The sequence below is a fragment of the Pipistrellus hanaki genome (genome assembly GCF_964339955.1).
Source record: "Pipistrellus hanaki genome assembly, chromosome: 4".
Taxonomy (NCBI): domain Eukaryota; kingdom Metazoa; phylum Chordata; class Mammalia; order Chiroptera; family Vespertilionidae; genus Pipistrellus; species Pipistrellus hanaki.
Window position 1 is genome coordinate 93,710,018 of NC_140506.1, and position 22,074 is coordinate 93,732,091.

Below are 22,074 nucleotides of genomic sequence, written 5' to 3' on the forward strand. Positions count from 1 at the left end.
GTGGGGGGTGTCCCATGGGGGGGATGTCCCATGGGGGGGATGTCCCATGGGGGGGATGTCACCATGGGGGGGATGTCCCATGGGGGGGATGTCCCATGGGGGGGATGTCCCATGTGGGGGATGTCCCATGGGGGGATGTCCCATGGGGGGGATGTCCCATGTGGGGGGATGTCCCATGTGGGGGATGTCCCATGGGGGGATGTCCCATGGGGGGGATGTCCCCATGTGGGGGATGTCCCATGTGGGGGATGTCCCATGGGGGGGTGTCACCATGGGGGGGATGTCCCATGGGGGGGATGTCCCATGGGGGGGATGTCCCATGGGGGGGATGTCCCATGGGGGGGATGTCACCATGGGGGGGATGTCCCATGTGGGGGATGTCCCCATGGGGGGGATGTCCCATGGGGGGGATGTCCCATGGGGGGGATGTCCCATGGGGGGGATGTCCCATGTGGGGGATGTCCCATGGGGGGGATGTCCCATGTGGGGGATGTCCCATGTGGGGGATGTCCCATGGGGGGATGTCACCATGGGGGGGATGTCCCATGGGGGGGATGTCCCATGGGGGGGATGTCCCATGGGGGGGATGTCCCATGTGGGGGATGTCCCCATGTGGGGTATGTCACCATGGGGGGGATGTCACCATGGGGGGGATGTCCCATGTGGGGGACACACACACCACACCTGCAGTCCTTGGCTGCTGGGGAGCAGAGAAGATAAAGCGGCCCAGCCCCCAGCCCCAGGCGCACTGCCCCGCAGGGTGTGTGTGGGGGATTCGGGGGATGAGGGTGCCCCCAGGGCAGGAGGACGGCGGGAGGGACGCAGGGACCCGCTGGCGGATGGGCCCCGGCGGGATGGGCTTTCGTTCTGAAGCTCAGGGAACCGCTGCGGCTCCCCGGGGCGCGGCCCCGTTGCTGCGGGGGAGATGGAGCAGGGGCCCCGGGAAAGGTCAGGCCCGGGAAAGGGCTCTCGGGGCCGGAGGGACAGCGCCTGGGACGCGGACTCTGTGCCGTCGGCGGGCGGGGCGGCGGGGCGGCGGGGCGGCGGGGCGGCGGGGCGGCGGGGCGGCGGGGCGGCGGGGCGGCGGGGCGGCGGGGCGGCGGGGCGGCGGGGCGGCGCCTGCAAATCTGGGGGCGGGGCTCGGGCCCGGGGAGGGCGAGACAGGCTGGGGGGGCGGGGCGGGGTAGGAGGCGGGGCAGGAGGGAGTTGGGGGGCGGGAAGCGGGGGGGGGGCGGGGAGGCGGGCGGGGTCGGGGAAGGTGAGGAAAGGGGGCGGGGAGGCGGGGGGAGGAGGCGGGGAGGCGGGGCAGGCGCTCCCCACAGGAAAGTCCCGCGCGGCGTCGACGGCCAGGCCACCCGGGCCCCCGCTTCCCTGTTTACTTGTCGGGGCGCCGCCGGGGATGGACGGGAGCGCGCAGGTAGGACGCGGGCCGTGCGGGCGGCGCCCGGGAAGCGCGGGGACCGCGGCGGGTGGACCTGCGGCCGGACCGCGCTCGGGCTCCTCGCGGGTCGGGAGCGCCCGCTCCGTCCTGTCCAAGGGAGCCGGGCGGGGAGCTGGGAGGCAGGCTGAGCCCGGGGTGCGCGCACACCCGGACCCCGGACCCCCGGACCCCCGGACCCCCGGCGGTCCCCCAGACTCGCGCACCTGAGACGGCTTAGAAGGTCGGGGCGGCGGGGTAAGGGGGTCCCGGGCCCTGGGCCCCTCTCTGGGTGCCGCCTCGGCCAGGACAGGCGGCTGGTGGGACCGGGGAGAGGACGGCTGGGCGAGGCCTGAAAGCTGTCAGTTGATGGCCAGCTCCAAGAACCTGGGGAGACACCTTCCGCCTGCGGCTTCCTGGTTTGAATGTTGTGGGTGGACCCCGCACTGGGCTGACAGTGTTCGGAGTTAGGTCAGAATGCGCTCCTCGTGCCTGCCGGGTACCTCCATCGTTTTCCAGGCCGGGGCGCGTGGGCACGGGCAGGGAAATAACCCGGGAAAGTGCGGGTCAGGACGGAACCAGGCAGGCTGCCGCCCCCTGACACGGTGTTTGTCACGCTGCCCCAGGAACCGATTCTCTGGGATCTGTTACCCGCAGGCTCCCAGGCCCTCTCTGTGAGATAGGCTCAGTAAACTCAGGAATCTGGATTTAAAAACAAAAACGCCAATATATCCTATGGAATAAAGAGGTAATATGCAAATTAACCCTCACACCCTCACAAGATGGTTTCCTACGACCAGGCCGGCAGGGGGGTTAGTGAGGGAAGGCCAAATGACCGAACGGCAGGCTGGCGGGGGTTGGGAGAGCAGTAAGAGGCAGCCAGGCCAGCGGTGGGGTTGGTTAGGGGAGACCAGGCTAGTGTGGGGGGATGCAGTTGTGGCAATTAGGCTGGCGAGGTGGGGGGGCAGTTAAGGGTGACCAGGCAAGTGAGTGATTGGGAGCCAGCGGTCTAGGATTCTGAGAGGGATGTCTGACTGCTGGCTTAGGCCTGATTGGGCCTAAACTGCCAGTCGGACACCCCCCAAGGGGTCCCGGGGACCCCCCTCCCAGTGCATGAATTTCATGCACCGAGACTCTAGTATTTTCTATCATCAGGAGGGACTGGGACCAGGGACCGGTGGCGGATGCTGGGGTTCACAGCTCGCGCCCAGGCCAGCTCTGACCTGCTCGAGCCCCAGGCCTCTGTGAGCTGTGACCCCGCAGCTGCTCCCAATGGGCGGCCTCTTAGGAGCCGGAGCTTTTGCTGGGACATCAGCGCCTTTGTTAAAACCTTAAAGTCTGTTGGGGAAACTGAGGCTCGGTGTCCGTATGGCCAGGGTGTCCCCCCCGTCAGGGGGTTCCAGAGTCCTGCAGAGGGCCCGGAACTGGGCTAGTCCTACCTGTGATTCCAGGGGGATGCTGAGGGTGGGCGGGAGGGCCCGATCCCTCCCTCCCCAGCCCGCACAGGGCTCCTGGGCCTGCCCAGCGCGGCTCTGGGCGCCCGTGTCTGCCCTGAGGAGGCCGCCCTCTGGGGGGACAGGGGGTGACCAGCTCTTCACGGGCACGAGACTGGCTTCCCGGAGCAGGACCCTGAGCAGCGGGGAGAGGAGGAGAGGGGCCGGGCCGGGAGCTGGGGGGGGGGGGGTGTATGCTGGCAGTGGGAGCAGCGTGGACAGAGGCTGGGAGTGTGGAAGGCATGGGTGGGGTGCTGGGAGCAGGGAGAAGCCAGAGGGGCGGAAAGGCGGGCGTGGCCACGTTGTAGAAGGTCTGAGTGCCCCGCTGAGGAGGGAGCCAGTGTCCCGCCTTCGCCTGAGCCCTAGGAGCCACCATGCAGATTCCTGGGCCTTCGGCGTTGAACCTGGAGGGAGGCCCAGGAAGGCAGGGGAGCCCACTGGCCAGTCGCCCTGGTTACGCACACCATTTCCCAGCAGGTGTGGGTGAGCTCGGGGTTTCCGCCTCGGAGCAGTGACTCAGTGCTGGTGTTGGCACCGGAGCCCGGGCTGCAGAGAGCCCGGCACGCAGGGAGGCTGTCCCCCGGCGTCCGTTTCCTGATGCTCAGAAAGGAGCTGGAGTGAGGTGTCCGGGAAGTGGAGGGGACCTCCGTGGACCTTCCTCTCCTCCCCGTCCCCCCTGACCCGCCCGGATGGAGGCCTTAGGGTCAGACAGCTCACTGCCCTCAGCGCTTCCCGGCTACTGGGCGGGGGCAGGGACCGAAGGCTCTGGGTGCTCGATTCCTCACATTTGTAAAACCAGCATCTCATGAAACACAGTTTCCAGCACAGAGTCCTTCCACAGGAAAAACGCGTGTCTATTGTTACCGTCAAGAAGTGAGCCTGGCCCTGGCCAGTGTCGCTCCGTGATTAGAGCGGCATGGAAGGGTCATAGGTTCGATTCCTGGTCAAGGGCTCGCACCTGGGTTGCAGGTTCAATGCCCAGGTCCCCGTTAGGGCTCGTGCAGGAGGAAACCAATCTGTGTTTCTCTCTCACATCAATGTTTCTCTCCTCCACCCCTCACACTCCCTCTAAAAATCAATGGAAAATATGGCCTTGGGTGAGGATTAATAACTAAAAACGAAAAAAGCACAGCCCAGAGGTTCAGAGCATGGGCTCTGGAGCCGCATTGCCTGGGGCTGAGAGTGGCTGACTTCTCAGGACCTCAGTTTCCCCATTTGTGAAAATGAGTCAATTGATGTTAATTATGATGAAGTTAATTAATAAGTGTCAGGCATACAGAACAATACAGTTAGTAAGCACCATGTATTTGTTAAATATTAAGAGATTAACCCCATTGGACGGGGGTCAGTCTGCCCACTGGGCAGGTGAGGAAACAGAACCAGCGATGTGTGTGGTGGCCTGGCCTCAGGTCCCAGGTGTAGGGCTGACAGGGAGGGATTCGAACCTCCTTCCCTCCCCAGTCTGTGTTCTTCACCGCCCCGGTTTGCTGGGGGGACCAGAGGGACCTCTTTCCCAGCATGCCTCAGGGCCGGCCCTGTGAGACATCCCTGGCCATGTCAGACCAGACTCCCCGCGGCTGGTCTGGAAGACAGGCCGGTGGCTTGCGGGGATGTTGTGTGAACTTGCCCTTGCCCGAGGGGGTGGGAGAACCCAGCGGTGGCTGCGGGGCCCTGCAGGAGCCGGCGTCAGAGGGGCTGTCAGAGGGGCCGTCAGAAGGGCCGTCTTCCTGTGGCTTGTGGTGTGACTCCCAGCAAGTCTTTGCTCCTCTGAGCTGGAGGCACAGCGATGGGCTGGAAGGCAGGGCCCTGGTTCCGATGTGAGCTTGCTGCTTCCCATCTGAGACTGGAGGCGGCTGCCTAACCTCTCTGAGCCTCGGTTTGCCTGTCAGTAAAATGGGTGTGGGCGGGGCGGGTGTTCACAAGATAGTTTTTATGGGCACCTTGCCCGTGGCTCAGGGATGGCAGTTTCTGCCCCAGTTAGGACAGAGTCACCTCTCCTAGCCAACCCCCGCCTTCCTCGTTCATTTCTCCTTTGAATGTGTGCTGGGCACGGACAGTGCAGGCAGGTGCCAGGTGCTGCCAACAGAGCGCTGGCAGGTCCCTGCCCTCCTGAGCTCACATTCCACCGGAGAAGCCAGGCCAAACCCACAAACATGCGCACGGACCCACTCTTATCTGTAATTCCTAAAGCTATCGGCCCAGAAAACCGCAAGCTTTTTCACAAAAACTTCAGCCGGTGCACGGCCTGACCGAGCCCAGCTGGAGGCCGCTGGGCCTGTGTTTCTCCTCCTCACTGAGCGCTGAGTGCCCGTCCTGCAGGGCTGTCCCTGGGATGGTCCCGGGGCTGCGTGGAGGGGAGGAGGGCTCCGTCCGCTGGTCTGTGTTCACAGCCACCTTGTACAATCGGAGGCTTCTGGCCCCAGGGTTTCTGAGGGAACGTGGGCCTGCATGTCCGGTCGCAGGGACAGCGCCCGGAGGGGGAGGGAGCAGGGGGATGCGGGCACGGCCCCCCGAGGAGGACATTAGAGACGGGCGGAGGGGAGAAGAGAAGGTCTCCTCCATCGCCACCCGCTCCCGCCGCTGCTCCCTGCTCTGTGTGGGCTGCTCGCTCCTGCATCTGAGCCTTCCCAGGAGGCGCCGATGCCTCGGGGTTCAGCCGTGGCCCCGCAGACCCACCCTCGCTCTGGGCCCCCGGCCCCTGGCTCCAGGCGCTCAGGAAAGCCGGGGTCTGGGCTGGAGCGGCGGGTGCCGGGCCTGCCGGGCGTCACCAGCGGGTTTGGGGGCTTTCCCGAGGGGAGGCTGCGGGCTCTGAGCAGAGGACGGATGGAGGGATGCAGCCTCAGCCCGCAGGCGGCTCACACGCTCAGGGCCGGGTCCTGCCCGGGGAGGGTGACCATCGCCCTCCAATACCACCCAGCACTCCTCTGTCTCAGACGCAGCCGGAGTTCTCGTCATTCTTCTTGTCTTGGGGGACGGTGAAGAGGTCAGCCTGGCCTTGGACAGGACCCGGTTTGTCAGAGTCCCATGTAAACTCCCAGTCAGAGAGGAAAGAGCTTTTTTCGTCCTGCGGAGCTTTATCTGCGCTCGCACGCACTCAGCGAACGCGCCAGGGCTGGGACTCAGCCGCCAGGCCAGGGCCCCGTGGAGCTGAGTCCAGTCAGGGAGGGGACTCGGAGGGGGTGACTGTGGCCTGAGGCCTGGAGTGAAGGCACGCGGCTCTCCGGGAAGGAGCGTTCGGGCGGAGAACGGCAAGTGCAAAGGCCCTGAGGTGGGACGGCTCGGTGTGCTGGACCCACAACGAGGAAGCTGATGCGTTGGCTGGAACTGAGCGGGCGGCGAGGGCGGGCCCCAGGGAGCCAGCAGGAGCCCGGTGCCTGCGTGCTCTCGCTGGACTTGTAGGCTGGCCCCTCAGAGCAGGACCTGCTCTTCTCCATCGTCACAGATGCGGAAACAGGCAGAGAACCATCTAGTAGCTTGTCCAGCGCCACAGCTGCCAGGTGGCGAGCAGGGCTGTGACTTGCCACTCCAGGTCTGCAGTCTTCACCACTGAGTTTATTTATTAAAAAAAAAAAATATTTTTATTGATTTTTTTACAAATAGGCAGGAAGAGGGATAGAAAGCTAGAAACATTGATGAGAGAGAAACACCGATCAGCTGCCTCCTGCACACCCCCTACGGGGGATGTGCCCGCAACCAAGGTACATACCCTTGATGGGAATCGAACCTGGGACCCTTCAGTCTGCAGGCTGACGCTCTATCCACTGAGACAAACCGGCTAGGGCTTCACCGCTGAGGTTAAACACATAACGGAAACGGGGCTTAAAGGCCGAGGGCCGCCTGCTGCTGCTGTGGTCATGGCTGGGGTGCCGCCTGGTGTGGTCAGCCAGCAGCCCCGTGGACGTGGTCAGGCCCGGAGGGGCATCGCAGACCACTACCAGTGAGCACTTCCCCAGGCCAGACAGTGAGGACACAGCAAGCAGAGGGGCGCGGGGGCGGGGGCGCGGGACCCTTGGAGGCCGCACTCCATAGCCGGCACTGTGCTGGGGAGCCCTGGGTGCCCCCCATTTCCTTGAGGAGGGGCAGAGGCTGGATTGCAGCCCAGGGCTGCTGGTGGAGAAGTCGTTCACTTGCTGGTAGCCGCTGTGCCGAGCCATCCCCACCGAGAGCACCCGGAGAGGGAGGAAGGCCGTGGCTTCGGAGCAGCCAGGACGGGGGTGCCTTTTCCGAAGGGATAGGCCCTCTCGGAGGAGAGACACCGGGTCTCCGGCCGCCCGCCTGCAGGGATGGAGCAGAGGCCTCCGGGCCCGGCCGCCCGGCAGCTCCGGCAGAAGGTCCTTCCTGAGACGGAGCCAACTAGCTGTCCAGGAGCGCTCCCGTCCTGGCTCCGGTCCTGCCCCGTGGAGGCGGCGACCAGCGCCCTCCAACAACCACCCAGCACTTCTCTCTCTCAGCGACACAGCCGGAGCTCTCAGTCCTTCCTGACGCAGGGGATGGCAGGGGTCAGTCTGGCCTTGGAGGTGATCCAGGAGGTCAGAGTCTCCTTCCTGTAAAACCCATGGCTTCCCGCAGAGCCGGCCCAGTCAGCATGGAGAGCAGAGAGACTCACCTCCTTGTATCTGGAGCTCATGCCCTGGTCCCCGTTCCCTTCCTCCCCTCTCTCCCAATGGGATGAGAGTAACAGCCAGCACCTGCCATGTTCCTCGGACGGGGAAGGTGGAGCCAGCCTGTCCCCAGATGCCGCCTCCCTCCAGGGGGACCGGCAGGTCCATGAAGGAGGCCCCGGTATCCAGTCCCGCTAATGGCTGGAGGGACAGCAGGGGACAGGCCGGGCAGTTGTGGTGACTTCTGCGGCCTCCTTCCTGAGAGCCGGGCTTCGCGTGTGACTGTGCCCCGAGGCCTGACGTCATGTGTCTTGTCTCAAAGGAAATGAGTAATAACTGTGGTAACACCCCAATTACCGGAGGTCAGCTCTCGGGGTGGCCCATCGTGCTGCATTGGGGTGTTAAGGGGACCCCGAGCCCGGAGTGGTCAGTGAGAGGGGGCCATGCCGGCTGCCCCGGCGCCATGGGCACGGCCAGGGGCAGTGTGTTCAGTCCTTCTCCCGTTCACAGGGTCTGTGGGCGCCTGTGCTGGGCACTGGCCTGGGCTCTGGGGCCACAGCAGGAAGGCGGCGGCACAGCTCTGGCCCTGTGGGAGCTGGCACCCGGGGGCATCGGGACGGTGATGGGAAGGGTGCGTGCTGTGCTGCAGGGGTGAGTGCTGTGCGGAGACGTGAGAGGAGGAGGGCTTGGAGGGCTGCGGGCTCAGCCTCCCCCGGCCTCCGGGCCTCTGGCCGATGGCGTGGCTTCCAGAACCCTAGATGGATGGAGCCGTCTGTGCCTCCCAGGGGCCCCACTGGCTGCTGGGACTCAGCGTGTCCACAAGGGTGCACACTGCCAAAAAGTGGCCGTTGGCACAAGATGCCAGCTTGTCCTCAAGATGGCGCCTCCCTCCATGGCAAAGGCCACAGCTCCAGCCTCTCCTCTCCACTCAGAGTCGTGGCTCACTGCACAGCCATGGCCTTCAGCCACAGCTGGTGCCTCATCTCTGTCTCCTGCCCGAGCTTCCTCCTGAGTCCAGCCACCGGGACACGGGGCCTCCCAGCCACCAGGACACGGGCCTCCCAGCCACCAGGACACGGGCCTCCCAGCCACCAGGACACGTAACCTCCCAGCGACCGGGACACGTAACCTCCCAGCGACCGGGACACATAACCTCCCAGCCACCGGGACACGTGGCCTCCCAGCCACCGGGACACGTGCCTCCCAGCCACCGGGACACGTAACCTCCCAGCGACCAGGACACGTAACCTCCCAGCGACCGGGACACGTGGCCTCCCAGCCACCGGGACACGTGCCTCCCAGCCACCGGGACACGTGGCCTCCCAGCCACCGGGACACGTGGCCTCCCAGCCATCGGGACACGTGGCCTCCCAGCCATCGGGACACGTGCCTCCCAGCCACTGGGACACGTAACCTCCCAGCCACCGGGACACGTGGCCTCCCAGCCATCGGGACACGTGGCCTTCCAGCCATCGGGACACGTGGCCTCCCAGCGACCGGGACACGTGACCTCCCAACCACTGGGACACATGGCCTCCCAGAGACCGGGACACGTGACCTCCCAGCCACCGGGACGTGTGGCCTCCCAGATGGCTCCAGGGCCACCCCCCTGCGTGAAGTCATGTGTCTGCAGTGTGACGGAGTGTGTTGTCTTCCCCAACAAGCCTTCCTAGTGCCATTGCCCGCCAAGGCCAGCTCCACCCCCAGCTGCCACCAGCAGCCACTGCCTCTGCCACGTCCACTCCCAGACAGAGCAGAGCCTGCCCCTCCAAGAGCTGTGGCGCCCTGTCCAGAATTCCCACAGCAGCCTCTCCTGCTGAGCCTCCCTCCGGGCCCCCGCTGCCTGGGGGCATCAGGAATGCTCTCACGCCTGCAGACAGGCTGTCTCTGGCCCTGCCCACCCCCTGCTCCACGCCCACCCCCTGCTCCATGCCCACCCCCTGCTCCATGCCCACCCCTGCTCCATGCCCACCCCCTGCTCCATGCCCACCCCTGCTCCATGCCCACCCCTGCTCCATGCCGACCTCTCCTACCCAGCGCAGCAGCCAAGGGCCCGGCTTGTGTGGTGAGAACTGGCTGTGCCTCCCCCTGGCCCTTCGCTCCCTCTTCACTTGTCCCCCCCCCCCCCCGCTCCTGTCCCAGGAGCCTTCGGGATCTGTAAAACAACCGTACTCGCCTCAGGGGGCTTAGAGCGTCTGAACAGAGCGTGGCTCGGAGGGAGGCTGTGCTCGCCTCAGCGAGGACAGGGACGAGCCCGTGGCCATGCGCCGAGTGCCGCTGTGCCAGCCCGGGCTCGGGTTCAGGCTCTGACGAGGACCGTCCCCTGCCCTCAGGGGGCCGCAGTGTCCTCTGGGGCATTGTCCTCCCTCTCCACACCCCGCCTCCCCTGGAGAATTCTGCCCGTCCTCCCCGTCACCCCTGGAGGGCAGCTGCCCCTCCCCCACGCGCCTCCTGCTGCCTCACATTTTCCTGGCGCTGCCCCTGCTCTCTGCAGCCGGCTTCTCACGGTTCCTCCAGGGTCCTCGCCACCGCGTAAATGGCCACCCCGCCCGCTCAGGCTCCGGCCTCGTCCACCCCCTTTTCCTCTCACCCTCCCCGAGTTCCACCCGGGGGGCTCCACCTTCAGCCAGATCCCACCCCAGCCTCTCTCCCAGTCCTTCCCAGCACCCCGTGCGAGCCCCGAGCTCTGCACCTGCTGCCAGCCCGCGCGGGGGCCTCCTCACCGGGCCCTGGGCCGCAGCCTTTCCCACCCACAGCCCGAGGGGGCGGTTTGAAAAGTCCCAGTGTCACGTCCCTGCTCAGACCTTCCAGTAACTTCTCTTCTCACCCGAAGGTTTGTCAAAGGGAAAGAGGAAGAAAGGAACGAATGAGCGAATGGCCTTGTTCGCGTCTATAGTACCTGGCACATAGTAGGTACTATAGTACCTGGCACATAGTAGGTGCTCGGAAAACACCTGCCACAAGGACATGGGTGAATGGGTGAGGGCCTGGAGCACACAGTAGGTGCGCAGGAGCCTGGTGGACGCCGTGGGCTGAGTTCCTGGTTCTTGCTTCTGGTTCTCGCTCCTGGCACTGGCTGGGCTGGAGGCGGGGCAGGAGGCTGAGCCCAGGCCATCTGGGCCCCGGCCCAGCTGCCTCCCCGTCCTGGGTGGGGCTGTTGACGCGCTGCTGGTTCTGGGAACCCGGGCCAGGCGGGCAGTTCCGGGAAGGCCGCCTCAGGGAGAAGTGAGTCCTGGCCCCCTGCCATACCGCCCGCCCGCTGTCCCCGAGGCCGGAGGAAGCTCCCGGCGGCCTCAGACTGCCGTTTTGGGGACCGGTGGCTCCCAGGGAGGTCCCCCCCAGCCCCCAGTGCCGCCGGCTTCCTCCACGGGCCTCTTGTCACGGCCGGGCTGCCTCCTGGCTGCGGATCCAGCCCTCCTCGCGGGTTTGTGGTCAGCGGGGAGGAGGGAGCCAGAGGCCCGCACCCCCTCGGGCTCAGGAAGAGCCTCCTCGGCCACTTCCAGGCGGTGCTGGCCGCGGACATCGCAGACTCGCCACGCACCTGCCCGGGAAAGAGTGAGTGAGGCGGGTCTCTCCGCCGGGCGCTTCCCTCCGAGCCGCTGTCTCCCCTGCGCAGGCCGCCACGCGCTCTGCTGCTGCCCAGCTCCGTGACCTTGGCCTTGTCACCTCCCTCTCTGGGCCTCGGTTTTTCCCTCTGGACAAGCGCACCACATCCCAGGGCTGGTGCGTTTCACAGGCAGCAGGGCGCAGGGACGAGGCCCCTGCAGTCTGGACCGAGGCCGACCAGGGTCAGTCTCCAGTGCTGTGACCACAAGCCGGTGCTCTCGCCTCTGCGCCTCAGTCTGCTCACCTGGAAAATGGGGGCTTCAGTGGCACCGACCTCGTAGAGCTGTGGTGAGAACCACGTTGGTTAATACACTGTAAGCACGGAGAGGAGTGCTGGACACGTGATAAGTAACACGAATGCATAGCAATCATTACCGGTAGAAGCGTGGTACATGCCCATGTTTAAAGGTGGATGACTGAGTTTGTTACTGCTGAAGGTTAGCCAACCACTCATTCCATAGCTGCTTATGGAGCACACTGGGCATGGATCGGGCACTGTTTAGGCACCGGGGACAAGGCAGTGCCCACGGCACCACAGCTCGGCCCCCCTGGGCTCACACGCTCCTCTGTGTGTGAGGACAGATCGCTTAACCGACAGGCCGTCTCTCACACCCACCTCGGGACCTCGCAGCAGGACGGGAGGGCAGTTACTCCTGCGCCTGTTCACAGTAAGCGCTTGTCTTACTGCTTTGTCAGACCTCTTTATAGTTATAATCAAGGCCATTAACCATCCTTCACGGGCTAGTATACCGCTGTCTCTTTCTCGTCTTTTGCTTGCTTGCTTCTTTTTTTATGGCATGTTTTGACCTGGGGAAGCTGAACATTTTTCACAGTCAGATCTTTCTATGTTTGCCATCTACCTCCTGAAATAAAACCAGCGCTCACACGAGTAACCTCAGTGATAGTATCAGAGACGGTGATAAGTCCATGGCAGCTATAGGCAGGGGCTGTGATGAGTGCCAGGGGCAGCCCTGGTGAGGGGATGGGTTTCTGGGTACACAGGCTGCACAGGGCAGCAGGGCCGGGAGTGTCAGAGGCCAGTGGGACGGGAGACGTGGAGGAGGGGGAGGGACAGTGGGTGGGTGGCTTGAGGTTTCTTATTTCCTGGGAACCTTAACTTTAAGACAGCCGTGGGCTCCCGTACGGAGACCTCTTGTACGTTCAGCCTTGCGCAGGTGACACCTTCCAGACTGAGGTGCGTGGCCACAGCCAGGCCCTGGTGCCGCTCACCGCTTTCCTGCACTCCCCGCGTGCAGCCTGCGTTCTTGTAGCTCTGTGGCCCGCACAGCTGTCCCCCTTCCCCCCACAGGCTGGGTGCAGAGCGGTCTGTCCTCAGGGGACCCCTCCCTGTGCTGCCTTTTATAGCCACACGCCCTCCCCTCCTGCCTGCCTGCCCCACTCCCCGCAGTAACTGCTCTCCCTCCAGTGCGGCCGTCCAGGAGAGTCACACAGTGAAACGTGACCTACATGGGATCAGGCGGAGCGTCCTGTGGATGGGCCGCCTTCGCCCCCGGGCGTGGACTGTGTCCTGTGTTGGAGATGGTCCTCCTGGGTGGGCTGTGACCCCTGGGGAGCTGTGCCTCAGGGTGAAGCAGCTTCAGAGCCGGAGGCCAGTGAAGGCCTGAGGGGCAGTTCGTGGCCTGGGTGCCAGCAGCGTGGAGAAGGCTGGGGGACCCAGGTCTGCAGCAACTGGGGACGGCCCCGTGGCCCCGTCCCGTTCTCTCAGCCCGCTCTGGGCTGGGAAAGTCCTGCCACAGCCCTGATCCAAGACCCTCAAAGTCTGCTCACTGCCCAGGGGAGGGGCTCAGGGGACTTGTGGACCCCTAAAGTGGAATGCAAAGTTAATGCCTGCGCTTGCCTAGAAATAGGGATTGGAGTTTGCACCCACGTTCAGACGGGCCCGTGGTCCCAGGACATGAAGGACAGAGGGAGAGGCTGAGCGCTGAGGCTCTGGGGCCCGGGCGCCCTGCTCGCAGCCGGCCTGCCACATGCAGCAGGGCCGTCCCCAACACCGCTCTGAGCCTCCGTTCCTCCTCTGAAAACAGGGAATATTAGCACCTACTTCAAGGGGGCTGTTTTGAGTATTGAATGAATTAATATGAACAAAATGTGTAGGGAGGGCCCTAGCTGGTTTGGCTCAGTGGATAGAGCATTGGCCTGCAAACGGAAGGGTCGTGGGTTCGATTCTGGTCAAGGGCACATACCGCCTTGTGGGCGGCAACCAATCAATGTGTCTCACATCGATGTTTCTCTCTCTGTCTCTCCCCTTCCCTTCTACTCTCTAAAAATCAATGGGAAAATATCTGCGAGTGAGGATTAACAAAAGAGAAATACCAAACTGTGTAGGGGGATATGGTAAATATCGTAATTAAGTGAATGATGAGGCTGCCCTCGGGACTTGGGGCCTCTCTGTGCCCGTTGTCATCCTCTCAACGAGCTGCGAGTCAGCAGCATTTCTTCTGGAAGGAAGCACAGGTGCGTTTGGGCACCGTCACCTCCCTGGTCCTGGATCTCATATCTCTGTTAATATGGCCTTAGTTGGTGTGTTTGTTTAAGTGGCTGCTTCACCTCTGGCTTATGCGGGTTTGTAGACGACATTGGCCCTGCTTGCACCCGCTGATGGCGTGGAGCGATTTGGGCTGGTGCCAGGAGCGGGTGTGAGTGGCTGCTGCCCTGATCGCCCCTCAGGAGCAGGGGGAGGTGAGAAGCCCTCAAGGGCGGGCGAGCAGGGCCACCAATGGCACAAGGGATCAGGACCAGTGCTGAGTGCTAGCAGCAGGTGTGAGTGCCAGGTGGGACTGTGGTGCAGGAACAAAGAATTTTCAGTAACCACCAGAGGCTCACCCTGATGACAGTGACTGATGTCCTGCCTTGGTCTGGTGCCCCCACTCACCTGCCCACCATCCCGCTGCAGCCAACACCCATCATGTTCTGAACCCCCCCCCCCCCCCCCCCCCCCGCCGCTGGTCAGCACATATCATAGTGACCGGATGTTCCACCATTTGGTCTATTTGCATATTAGGGTTTTACACACACACACACACACACACACACACACACAAGGCCTGTTGCGTGAAGAGATTCATGCAACAGGCTTTCCTTCCCTTGGCTTCCAGCACCAGTTTTCCTTCGGCACCCGAGACTCAGGCCTTGGCTCTGGCCAGGGTCTGCCTTCTTCAGCTTTGCTGCAGACTCTGGCTAGTTCATCTTTGTCTTCACTGTAGACCCTGGCTACAGTCTGCTGTCTTCGTCTTTGCTGCAGACTCCAGCCAGAGTCTGCAGTCTTGTCTTTGCTGTAGCACTCCGCTCCTGTAGATCCCTTCGCCCCCCACCCTCCCTCTCACAGCAGGTGTCCAGCCCCCTGGCCACTCCACACCTGGAGCAGCTGGGCACCGACATCTTTGGGCTAATTTGCATACTCAATTCTGATTGGCTCTGGGTGTAGCGGAGGTATGACCCATTTACATGTTTGTCTACTGTTAGGTAAGATAGATTATATAAAATTATAATGTTAGTTATTCTGATTCATTAATTAGTAAGTCACTAACACGAGGTTGGTGTGAGCTAGAGGCTGCTGTGGCAATGAGGGCTGTCCTCACTCCCCCCTTGTGACCTGGCCCTGCAGCCTCCTGCATTCCTGCCCCAACTCCCGGTTGCAATGGTTTCTGTAATGTCTGTTGTGATGCTTCAGTGGTGCCCTGTGGGCCAGGGGGCACCATTCGAGCTGACTCCTGTCCTTTACCGTGTCCCCAGCGTTCCTAAGCCCTCCCTTCCTTCCTTCCCTCCTTCCCTCCTTCCTTCCTTCCTTCCTTCCTTCCTTCCTTCCTTCCTTCCTTCCTTCCTTCCTTCCTTCCTTCCTGGCACAGTGACAATCCAGGCTGGTGCCTGCCAAAGCAGAGAAGGATTTAGAGGCCATGGCCTGGGCGCCGGGCTCATGGTGACCTGATGCCCGGCTGGGTCCTGGGCAGACGAGGGCGCTAGCCAAGCGGAAGCAGGGTCAGCGGATTAGACTGCATCGTGCGTCTGTGTGATTTCCTGGTTTTGCTGGTTGCACCGGGGCTGTGCAGAGAATGTCCTGTTTCCCTGAAACCCACATTGGAGTATTGGGGGGAAGTTTATTCCTGTGAGTAAATAAGAGAGAGAGGCCGAGGGAGGGAAATGAATGGAAAAGACGGGAGAGGGAAGGGCAGGGTGGGTGTGAGTGGGTGTGTGGGAGGAGCAGCAGGAAGTGGAGGTGAGCAGGTGGCAGGAGGCAGGTGCACAGCTGCTGGGCTGGGGAGGGAGGCGCCGCTGCAGAGCCTTTGTGTCAGACGAAGCCCCTGGAGAGCTGCCTGTGGGGGCTGGAGCTTCTGCTGTGGCTTCAGCCCCCACTGTGCTCCTGACACTGTGCTCCCGACACCGTGCTCCCGACACCGTGCTCCCCACACCATGCTCCTGACACTGTGCTCCCGACATACCTCCTCTGTGCAGGGCACCTGCCAGCTTCATGCCTGTCACTACCGGCAGGGAGAGCGCAGAGACGACTGTCTGAAAGCACATGGCACTGAGCAGCAGGAGGAGGCCTGGCAGCTGCCTTTCTGAACTGACCCCAGACAGAGACCCAAGCGGAATGTGGGTGTGCACTGTCAGCACTGCCCAGAACAACCCCAGGACGGAGCTTTGTAGGGGCATTGGGCATGAGGTGCCAGGCATGTGGGGCATTTGGCAGGAGGTGCCAGGCATGTAGGGGCATTGGGCAAGAGGTGCCAGGCGTGTGGGGGGCATTGGGCATGAGGTGCCAGGCGTGTGGGAGTGGCACTCCGTGGCCCGATGGGATCTGCTCCTGAGCCTCTTCCTAAGGAGAACCACGGGCGCCTTCCCCATCCCTCCTGTGCAGGTGGCCTGAGGCCTCAGTGTGTTGGCTCAGGTGGTCCTCGGCGCCCGGGGCGATGGAGACTGAGCCCGGGGGCGAGCTGCTTGCTCAGGGGCCACAGGAGCGCGGGCAGAGCGGGTGTGGATGTAAGGAGGACAGGAGAGATGTGAGGTGGGGTCCCCTGGGGACAGGCAGACACCACGCCGTGCGGAACAAGGTGACAGTAAGCAAGGCTCACCCAGTGCCAGTCCCACCACAGGGGGCACCGCTGGCCCAGGCTGTGGGCTCGGTTCTGTGTGTGGACTGATGTTCATGGTGCCAGGAGTTTAAAGCACAAGCTTTCACATGGTGCCGGTGCTGCCGGTTTGGTAAACAGGCTTCATACTCACCTCCCTGTAATCATAGCAGCGACTCTGAAGGAACAGAGACTAACGTGAGGGGCACTGCTGGGCTTGTGGTGTGGGGGGTGTGAATTGTGCTCTCTCTCTGCGCGTCTGCACCTTCCAGTCTTTATTCCCGGCTACGTCTTGTGGGGTGTCGCTAACACAGGGAGGCTGGTCCGTGACTTCACTGCTATAAACACGGAACAGAAGGCCCTCCGTGGGGACCGAAGTTGGGGAGGGGTCACGTGCTCTGTCAGGATCACCCATAATGCCGCAGGGCGTGTGAGGAACTCTCAGCTCCGGCGTGTGGGCTTGCCTGACCCCATGGGCTCGCTCATGCACTGGGGTCAGCGAGGTCAGCTGCCTGCCCCGCGGAGGGTGAGCTCACCGCAGGCCCGGGGACCGCCGGGACCTGCCGGCACCGTCCGCCAGCAGGCGAGGCCGGGCACGCTCTCCGGGCAGCGGCTGTGCCAGGGCAGGCCTGTGCACGCCGCATTCCGGCTAGCATCCTGCTGGCCAATGCTAATCACATGGCGAGCCCAGATCCAAATGCAGGGAACACCCTGCCCAGAGCGTGGCCAGTGGGGGTGGGGGCACTGCACGGTGACAGGGACACAGGAGGGAGGAGTTGGGGCCACCATTTTAACACACCCAACGGCATCATTTTTAGGGGCCGCCTAACGCCCCACTGCATGTGTATATCATCATTTCTTTAACCCGCTCTGTAAGGTGGGTTAGGTCAGCATTTCCAAATTATATTTCAAGGAATTAAAAATCCGTCAGGGGTTTTGACACACACACAAATGAAAGTTGAGTAAATAAATTTGCTAAGTGTTGGGTTAAGAGAAGAAAGAGAAACTTCTGTACTGCGGGACTTATGAGAACCTTCACATGCAAATATGCAGAATAAACTTCCGGAAGTCCGAGGGATACACACACTCAGCCGGGCCTGGGCTTTTTCCAAGAACCACCCCCAGGGACAGGTGTTCCTGGCTCTCGCTCAGGGCTTTGTGCATCCGGGTTGGGTTTCGTGATTGGACAGGTCTCTGCTGAACACGGAGGGCTCACCGTGGCCAGAGACACAGTGGCCGGGGTGGGGACGGCTGTGTCTGAGTGAGGCGAGCTCTGAAGGCTGCACTGGGATGCCTGGGTGGCGGGGACAAGGGTCAGCCCTCACCGCTCACTGTCTCTCCGCAGGGGCCCTAGGACCTCCCGATGGGGCGGCTCGGCTCCGGGCTCACGCTCCCTGTGAGCTGCCTGATCCTGGTGTGGGCGGCAGGCGCTGGTAAGTCACCCCTCTCATTCATTCATTCATTCATTCATTCATTCATTCCTTCAGCAAACATGTACTGACTGTCTACCTGCCAGGCCCAATCCGTGAAAAAAACTAAGATCCTGGGCCTTGAAATTACACTGTCATGGGAGGAGACAGCCAGTGACAGATGGCCCGAATTATAAGTTAAATAGAGGCCTGGTGCATGAAATTCATGCATGGAATAGGGGTGGGTGTCCCTCAGCCTGGTCTGTGCCCTCTTGCAATCCGGGACCCATTCGGGTGGAGTCCCTTGGACCTATGGGGGCTTTCCTTCTCCTGGCTGCCAGCAGCTGCCCCGCCCCCGACGCTGCCACTGCTTGCCATCTGCGCGGTGCTGCCCCCCCCCCCCCCCCCTGCCACCGATCACCTCCCACACACCACAGCATCACTGGCTGGTGGCTTGGGTCTCCCTCTGTGGGGCGATCGTGGGGGCAATGGCAGGGCCCCCGACCAATTAAACCACACCTGCCTTGGCTGGCAGCGTGGTCGTCCGGAAGGTCGTTTGGATGGTCGTTCTGCTGTTCGGTCATTCGGTTGATTTGCATATTATGCCTTTATTTTTATAGGTACTAACGGTTGTTAGAAGGTGTGGGAAAAGATGATACAGAGCAGGGCAGGGAGGACTGGGGAAGCGGGGTCAAGGGGAGGATTGCAATTTACAACACGTGCTCAGGGGAGTCCTCAGGAGTGGCAGGCACTGAAGCAGAGACTGAAGGAGGGGAGCAGCAGCTGTCTGGGGAGGACCTCAGTGGAGGCGGAGCCGAGGGCCTGCCTGGAGGCTGGAGGAGCCAGAGGAGTGGGGTGGGGCCGGGAGGCAGGCGACCAGTCAGGAAGGTTTGAGGGTGTGAGCAGAGGAGGTACATGGCCTGTTACACAAATAGGGATCCTTTGTCTGTAAGCATGAGGGGGGAGCCGGGAGGCCCAGAAGGAGGCGCCGCAGTAGCCGGGGGCTTGGCCGGGCAGAGGAGACGGATGGCACTGGCTTCGGGCCCTCCTGGGAGAGAGATTTGAAGAGAGATTGGCAGGCGGGGCGGGACAGGGTCAGGGATGACTCCGAGAGCTCTGACCTGAGCAACCAGGAAGGAGCGGCTGTCATTTCTGAGAGGCAGAGGGATCTGGGCTGTGGGGAGCGGGGAGTCGGGTGTGGAGGGTCTGAGATGTTTACTGGAGGTCCCTGGCTCTCCTTACCTAACATGGGAAGCTCTCTGTCCAGAGAACCAGGGCACACGGAGGGAGGGCCGCGGTGATGGGCCGGTGCTGGCCACTGGAGCAGGGTGCCTGCGGCCAGGTGCTGGGCGCTCTGGAGCTGGGCCATGGCTCTCAGACGGTCGGCACCTGCTGTGCACACGAACTTCGGGAAGTCAGAGGGATACCAAGCTCAGCAGGCTGTGGGATTTTTTTTTTTTTAAGACGCATCTCTTGGGACAGATGTTGCTCTCACTCTGGCTTTTGAAATCTGCCGGATTCGAAGCTGGCTCTGTCACTGAGAGGCTGGACGAAGCACCCCAACTTCTCATCCCGCCCTTTGGTACTGGCCGAACCCAACAAGGAGCCAGCGGCCATGGGCACCGGGTGACAAGACGGTGGGATCAGCCTCCTGAGCTCAGAGGGGGGTGGGGGTGGGGGTGAGGCGGGCGTGGCACAGGGATAACCCTCCTCACACTGTCATGCATTTTCCCGGTAATTTGGCCGAAGGCAGGTAGGTGAGCGGCAGCACACGTAGGTCCTCGGGGTGCCCCCTCAGTGGGCCCTGCACCCAGGGATCTTCTTCAGCCTCGGGAGCCGCCTCAGGGCAGCGGGAGGCTGTGAGACGCACACGACGGTCCGGGCGGCGGTGCCTGTGTTCGCGATGGGCCCCTGGTCCTGTTCGGGCTGTTTCCGGCTTGTCCCGGTGGCCACGGCCCTCTTGCTGGCCGCTCAGGGCGCTCCTGTGTCTGTCTCCCCAGGGGGTGTGCAGCTCCGGCAGCTGCCCACCTGCTTCTCCGACTACCTCAGCACCTCCACCTGCGAGTGGAGGATGGGCGGCCCCACCGACTGCAGCGCCGAGCTCCGCCTGACCTACCAGCTGGTCTTCCCGAACGAGGGGTGAGCCTGTGCCGGGGAGCTGGGGGGGCGAGGGGAGGCCGGGAGCTTGGCCTGAGTTCGCCGGGGCCGGCGATGCCCTGGAGTGCCGGGTGCTGAGTGCGGCTCCCTGCGGTTCTTGCTGGGCCCGGGTCAGAGCTGGGGCCGGGGCGCAGTGTGCGATGCGCTGGGTGTCATGCCGCTCCGAGCACACACACCAGGCCTGTGGTGTGTGGGTGGAGCGGGACATCGGGACATCGGACCAGGCGGTTCTCAGGCCCTCAGCCTCAGGATCCAGCTCAGAATGAGCGAGGACCCCAGAAGCGTCCGTGCAGGCAGCCTGTAGCGCTCGCTCTGGGCTGCTAGGAATGGAACCAGGACATTGAAATCACAACAGCACGCAGCCACCAGAGCAGCGACACCGTAACACGCCACGTGCTCTCGGAGAACTCCCCTGCACGCCTGTGAGGGAGAGCCAAGTGGCAGGTGGTTTGTCAGAGGCCCCTCTCACCCACACCAGAGGTGCTCTGGGACAGCCCCCAGGCAGACAGCTCCCAGCCCCGTTCCTTGTCTTCTCATATCGATGAATTTAACTTAGACGAGAGGCCTTGATTGCGCTGTGATGAAGCCAGTTTTATTAAAGCAACTGAAGCGCGCACCTTTAGCAAAGAAGCCAGGCAAGCAAACCTATGCGTCTGGCTTACGAGGGGCAGACGGGCCTCCGCTAACCTGAAGAGGGAGTGGGGTGGGGGTCTGAGGTGTACCCCCGTCTGCAGGTTCCAAAGTCCTCTGCTGACCATTTTGGTGCAGATTCATTCTCAAGGTCCCCGTTTCACTCTGCTGGGCCTCCCAGAATGCATGCGAAGCACCTGCATCACTATCTTGTTAAGCTCCGAGGCTGCTGGCTTCTCTGCCCTTTTCCCTTTTCCCCTCTCCCCCCTTTCTGCATTCTCTCCCCAGGGGGTGGTTTCACCATTTGCTCTGGACCGGCAGAGTGTGTAGCCGGGACAGAAATGGTCTGGCTTTCAGAGACTGAATACTCACTGCCTGGCCCTTTGGGGAAAACGTTTGCTGCCCGTGGCCTAGCCCAGTGGTTGGCAAACTGCGGCTCTCGAGCCACATGCGGCTCTTTGGCCCCTTGAGTGTTCTAAGCCACTTCTTCAAAATAGACTTGCCCAGGCCGAAAACCGACTTCTGTGCATGGGCCACGAAGTTTCAATCGCATTGTATGTGCACGCCTGTATGTGGTATTTTGTGGAAGAGCCACACTCAAGGAGCCAAAGAGCTGCATGTGGCTCTCGAGCCGCGGTTTGCCACCCGTGGCCTAGCCCATGAGACACGGGTTGGCTGTTTGGGGCGTCACGGTTGGATGATGTGCAGGGGCAGGGCATGTGCCACAGTCCCCTGTGCGCAGGAGCGGCTGTGCCCCGAGGTGTGTCCCCCCTCCCCCACGTGCTGTTACAAAATCTCCATTGCCACAGCTCTTCCCTTTCACTGGCCTTCAGGATGAGCTGAGTCCTGGGACCAAGGCCGCAGCCAGGGGGTGGTGGGTGAGGAGCTATGGCAGCAGGGATGCAGTCCTAGCCCACTGTCCCCACCACACAGGCTGGCTGCTCTGCTCCCAGCCCCCTGACCTGGTCCTGAGGCAGGAGACCGGGAACTAGCAGAGCATGTGGTTCCTTGAGGCGTGTCCGGGGGACACCGTACGTGCATGACAGCCTAACGCAGCCCGTGTCCGCAGACAGCACACGTGTGTCCCTGCGAACGGAGAGCGCGCCGTGTGCCTGTGCGACATGCTGATGGAGAACGTGAGCAGCGGGGACATCTACCAGCTGGGCCTGTGGGCTGGGAAGCAGCGGCTGTGGAGTGGCTCCTTCAAGCCCAGCGAGCATGGTGAGCGGGCAGAGCGGGGCGGGGCGGGGTGGGGCAGGGTCGGTGCTCTAAGCCCGGCCCTGGGGTGGGCCAGGCAGGCTCCATGGGGGCGGGGAGGGCCCAAGCAGCCTTTCCTTAACCCCATGGGGCTCTCGCCCTGCCTGGGCCTTAGTCCTCCCGTCTTTGAAATGGGGTTGGGCTCAGCAGCACCAGGCCCCCTCAGCTCAGACAGGCAACCCCCTGGATGTGAGCGCCCGGACTGGGTGTTGAGCAGGCTGCTTGGAGGAAAGCGTGCTTGCCGCAGACCAGAAACTGAGCTGGGAACCGTCCTCACCTCCCTCGACTGCTCAGCTGCTGCTGCTTCAGACAGTCCATGGAAGGCTGGCCTTATGCTGCTGCCCAGAGTCCCTGCAGGCCTTCCCCTGGAGCTGGCGGGGGTAGTGACAGGTGTTCAAAACCCCATTTAGAATAGAA

General features: G+C 62.8%; 1 protein-coding gene across 3 annotated transcripts in view; it reads left to right on the plus strand.

The window, feature by feature from the left end:
* The first annotated feature begins 1,299 nt into the window (after positions 1–1,299).
* LOC311620812 (interleukin-4 receptor subunit alpha-like) overlaps positions 1,300–22,074 on the plus strand; it is a 31,720-nt gene continuing 10,945 nt past the window's right edge. The window contains exons 1-4 of one of the 3 annotated variants that reach the window (XM_084880488.1): positions 1,300–1,417; positions 17,550–17,637; positions 19,614–19,752; positions 21,470–21,621. In XM_084880488.1, the coding sequence (XP_084736614.1) occupies positions 17,568–17,637; positions 19,614–19,752; positions 21,470–21,621 (361 nt within the window). In that variant the 5' untranslated portion in view covers positions 1,300–1,417; positions 17,550–17,567. Of the gene's footprint in view, positions 1,418–10,763; positions 10,936–10,955; positions 11,067–17,549; positions 17,638–19,613; positions 19,753–21,469; positions 21,622–22,074 lie in introns of those variants that run through there. The other 2 variants (XM_084880489.1, XM_084880490.1) reach the window with 2 other exon arrangements.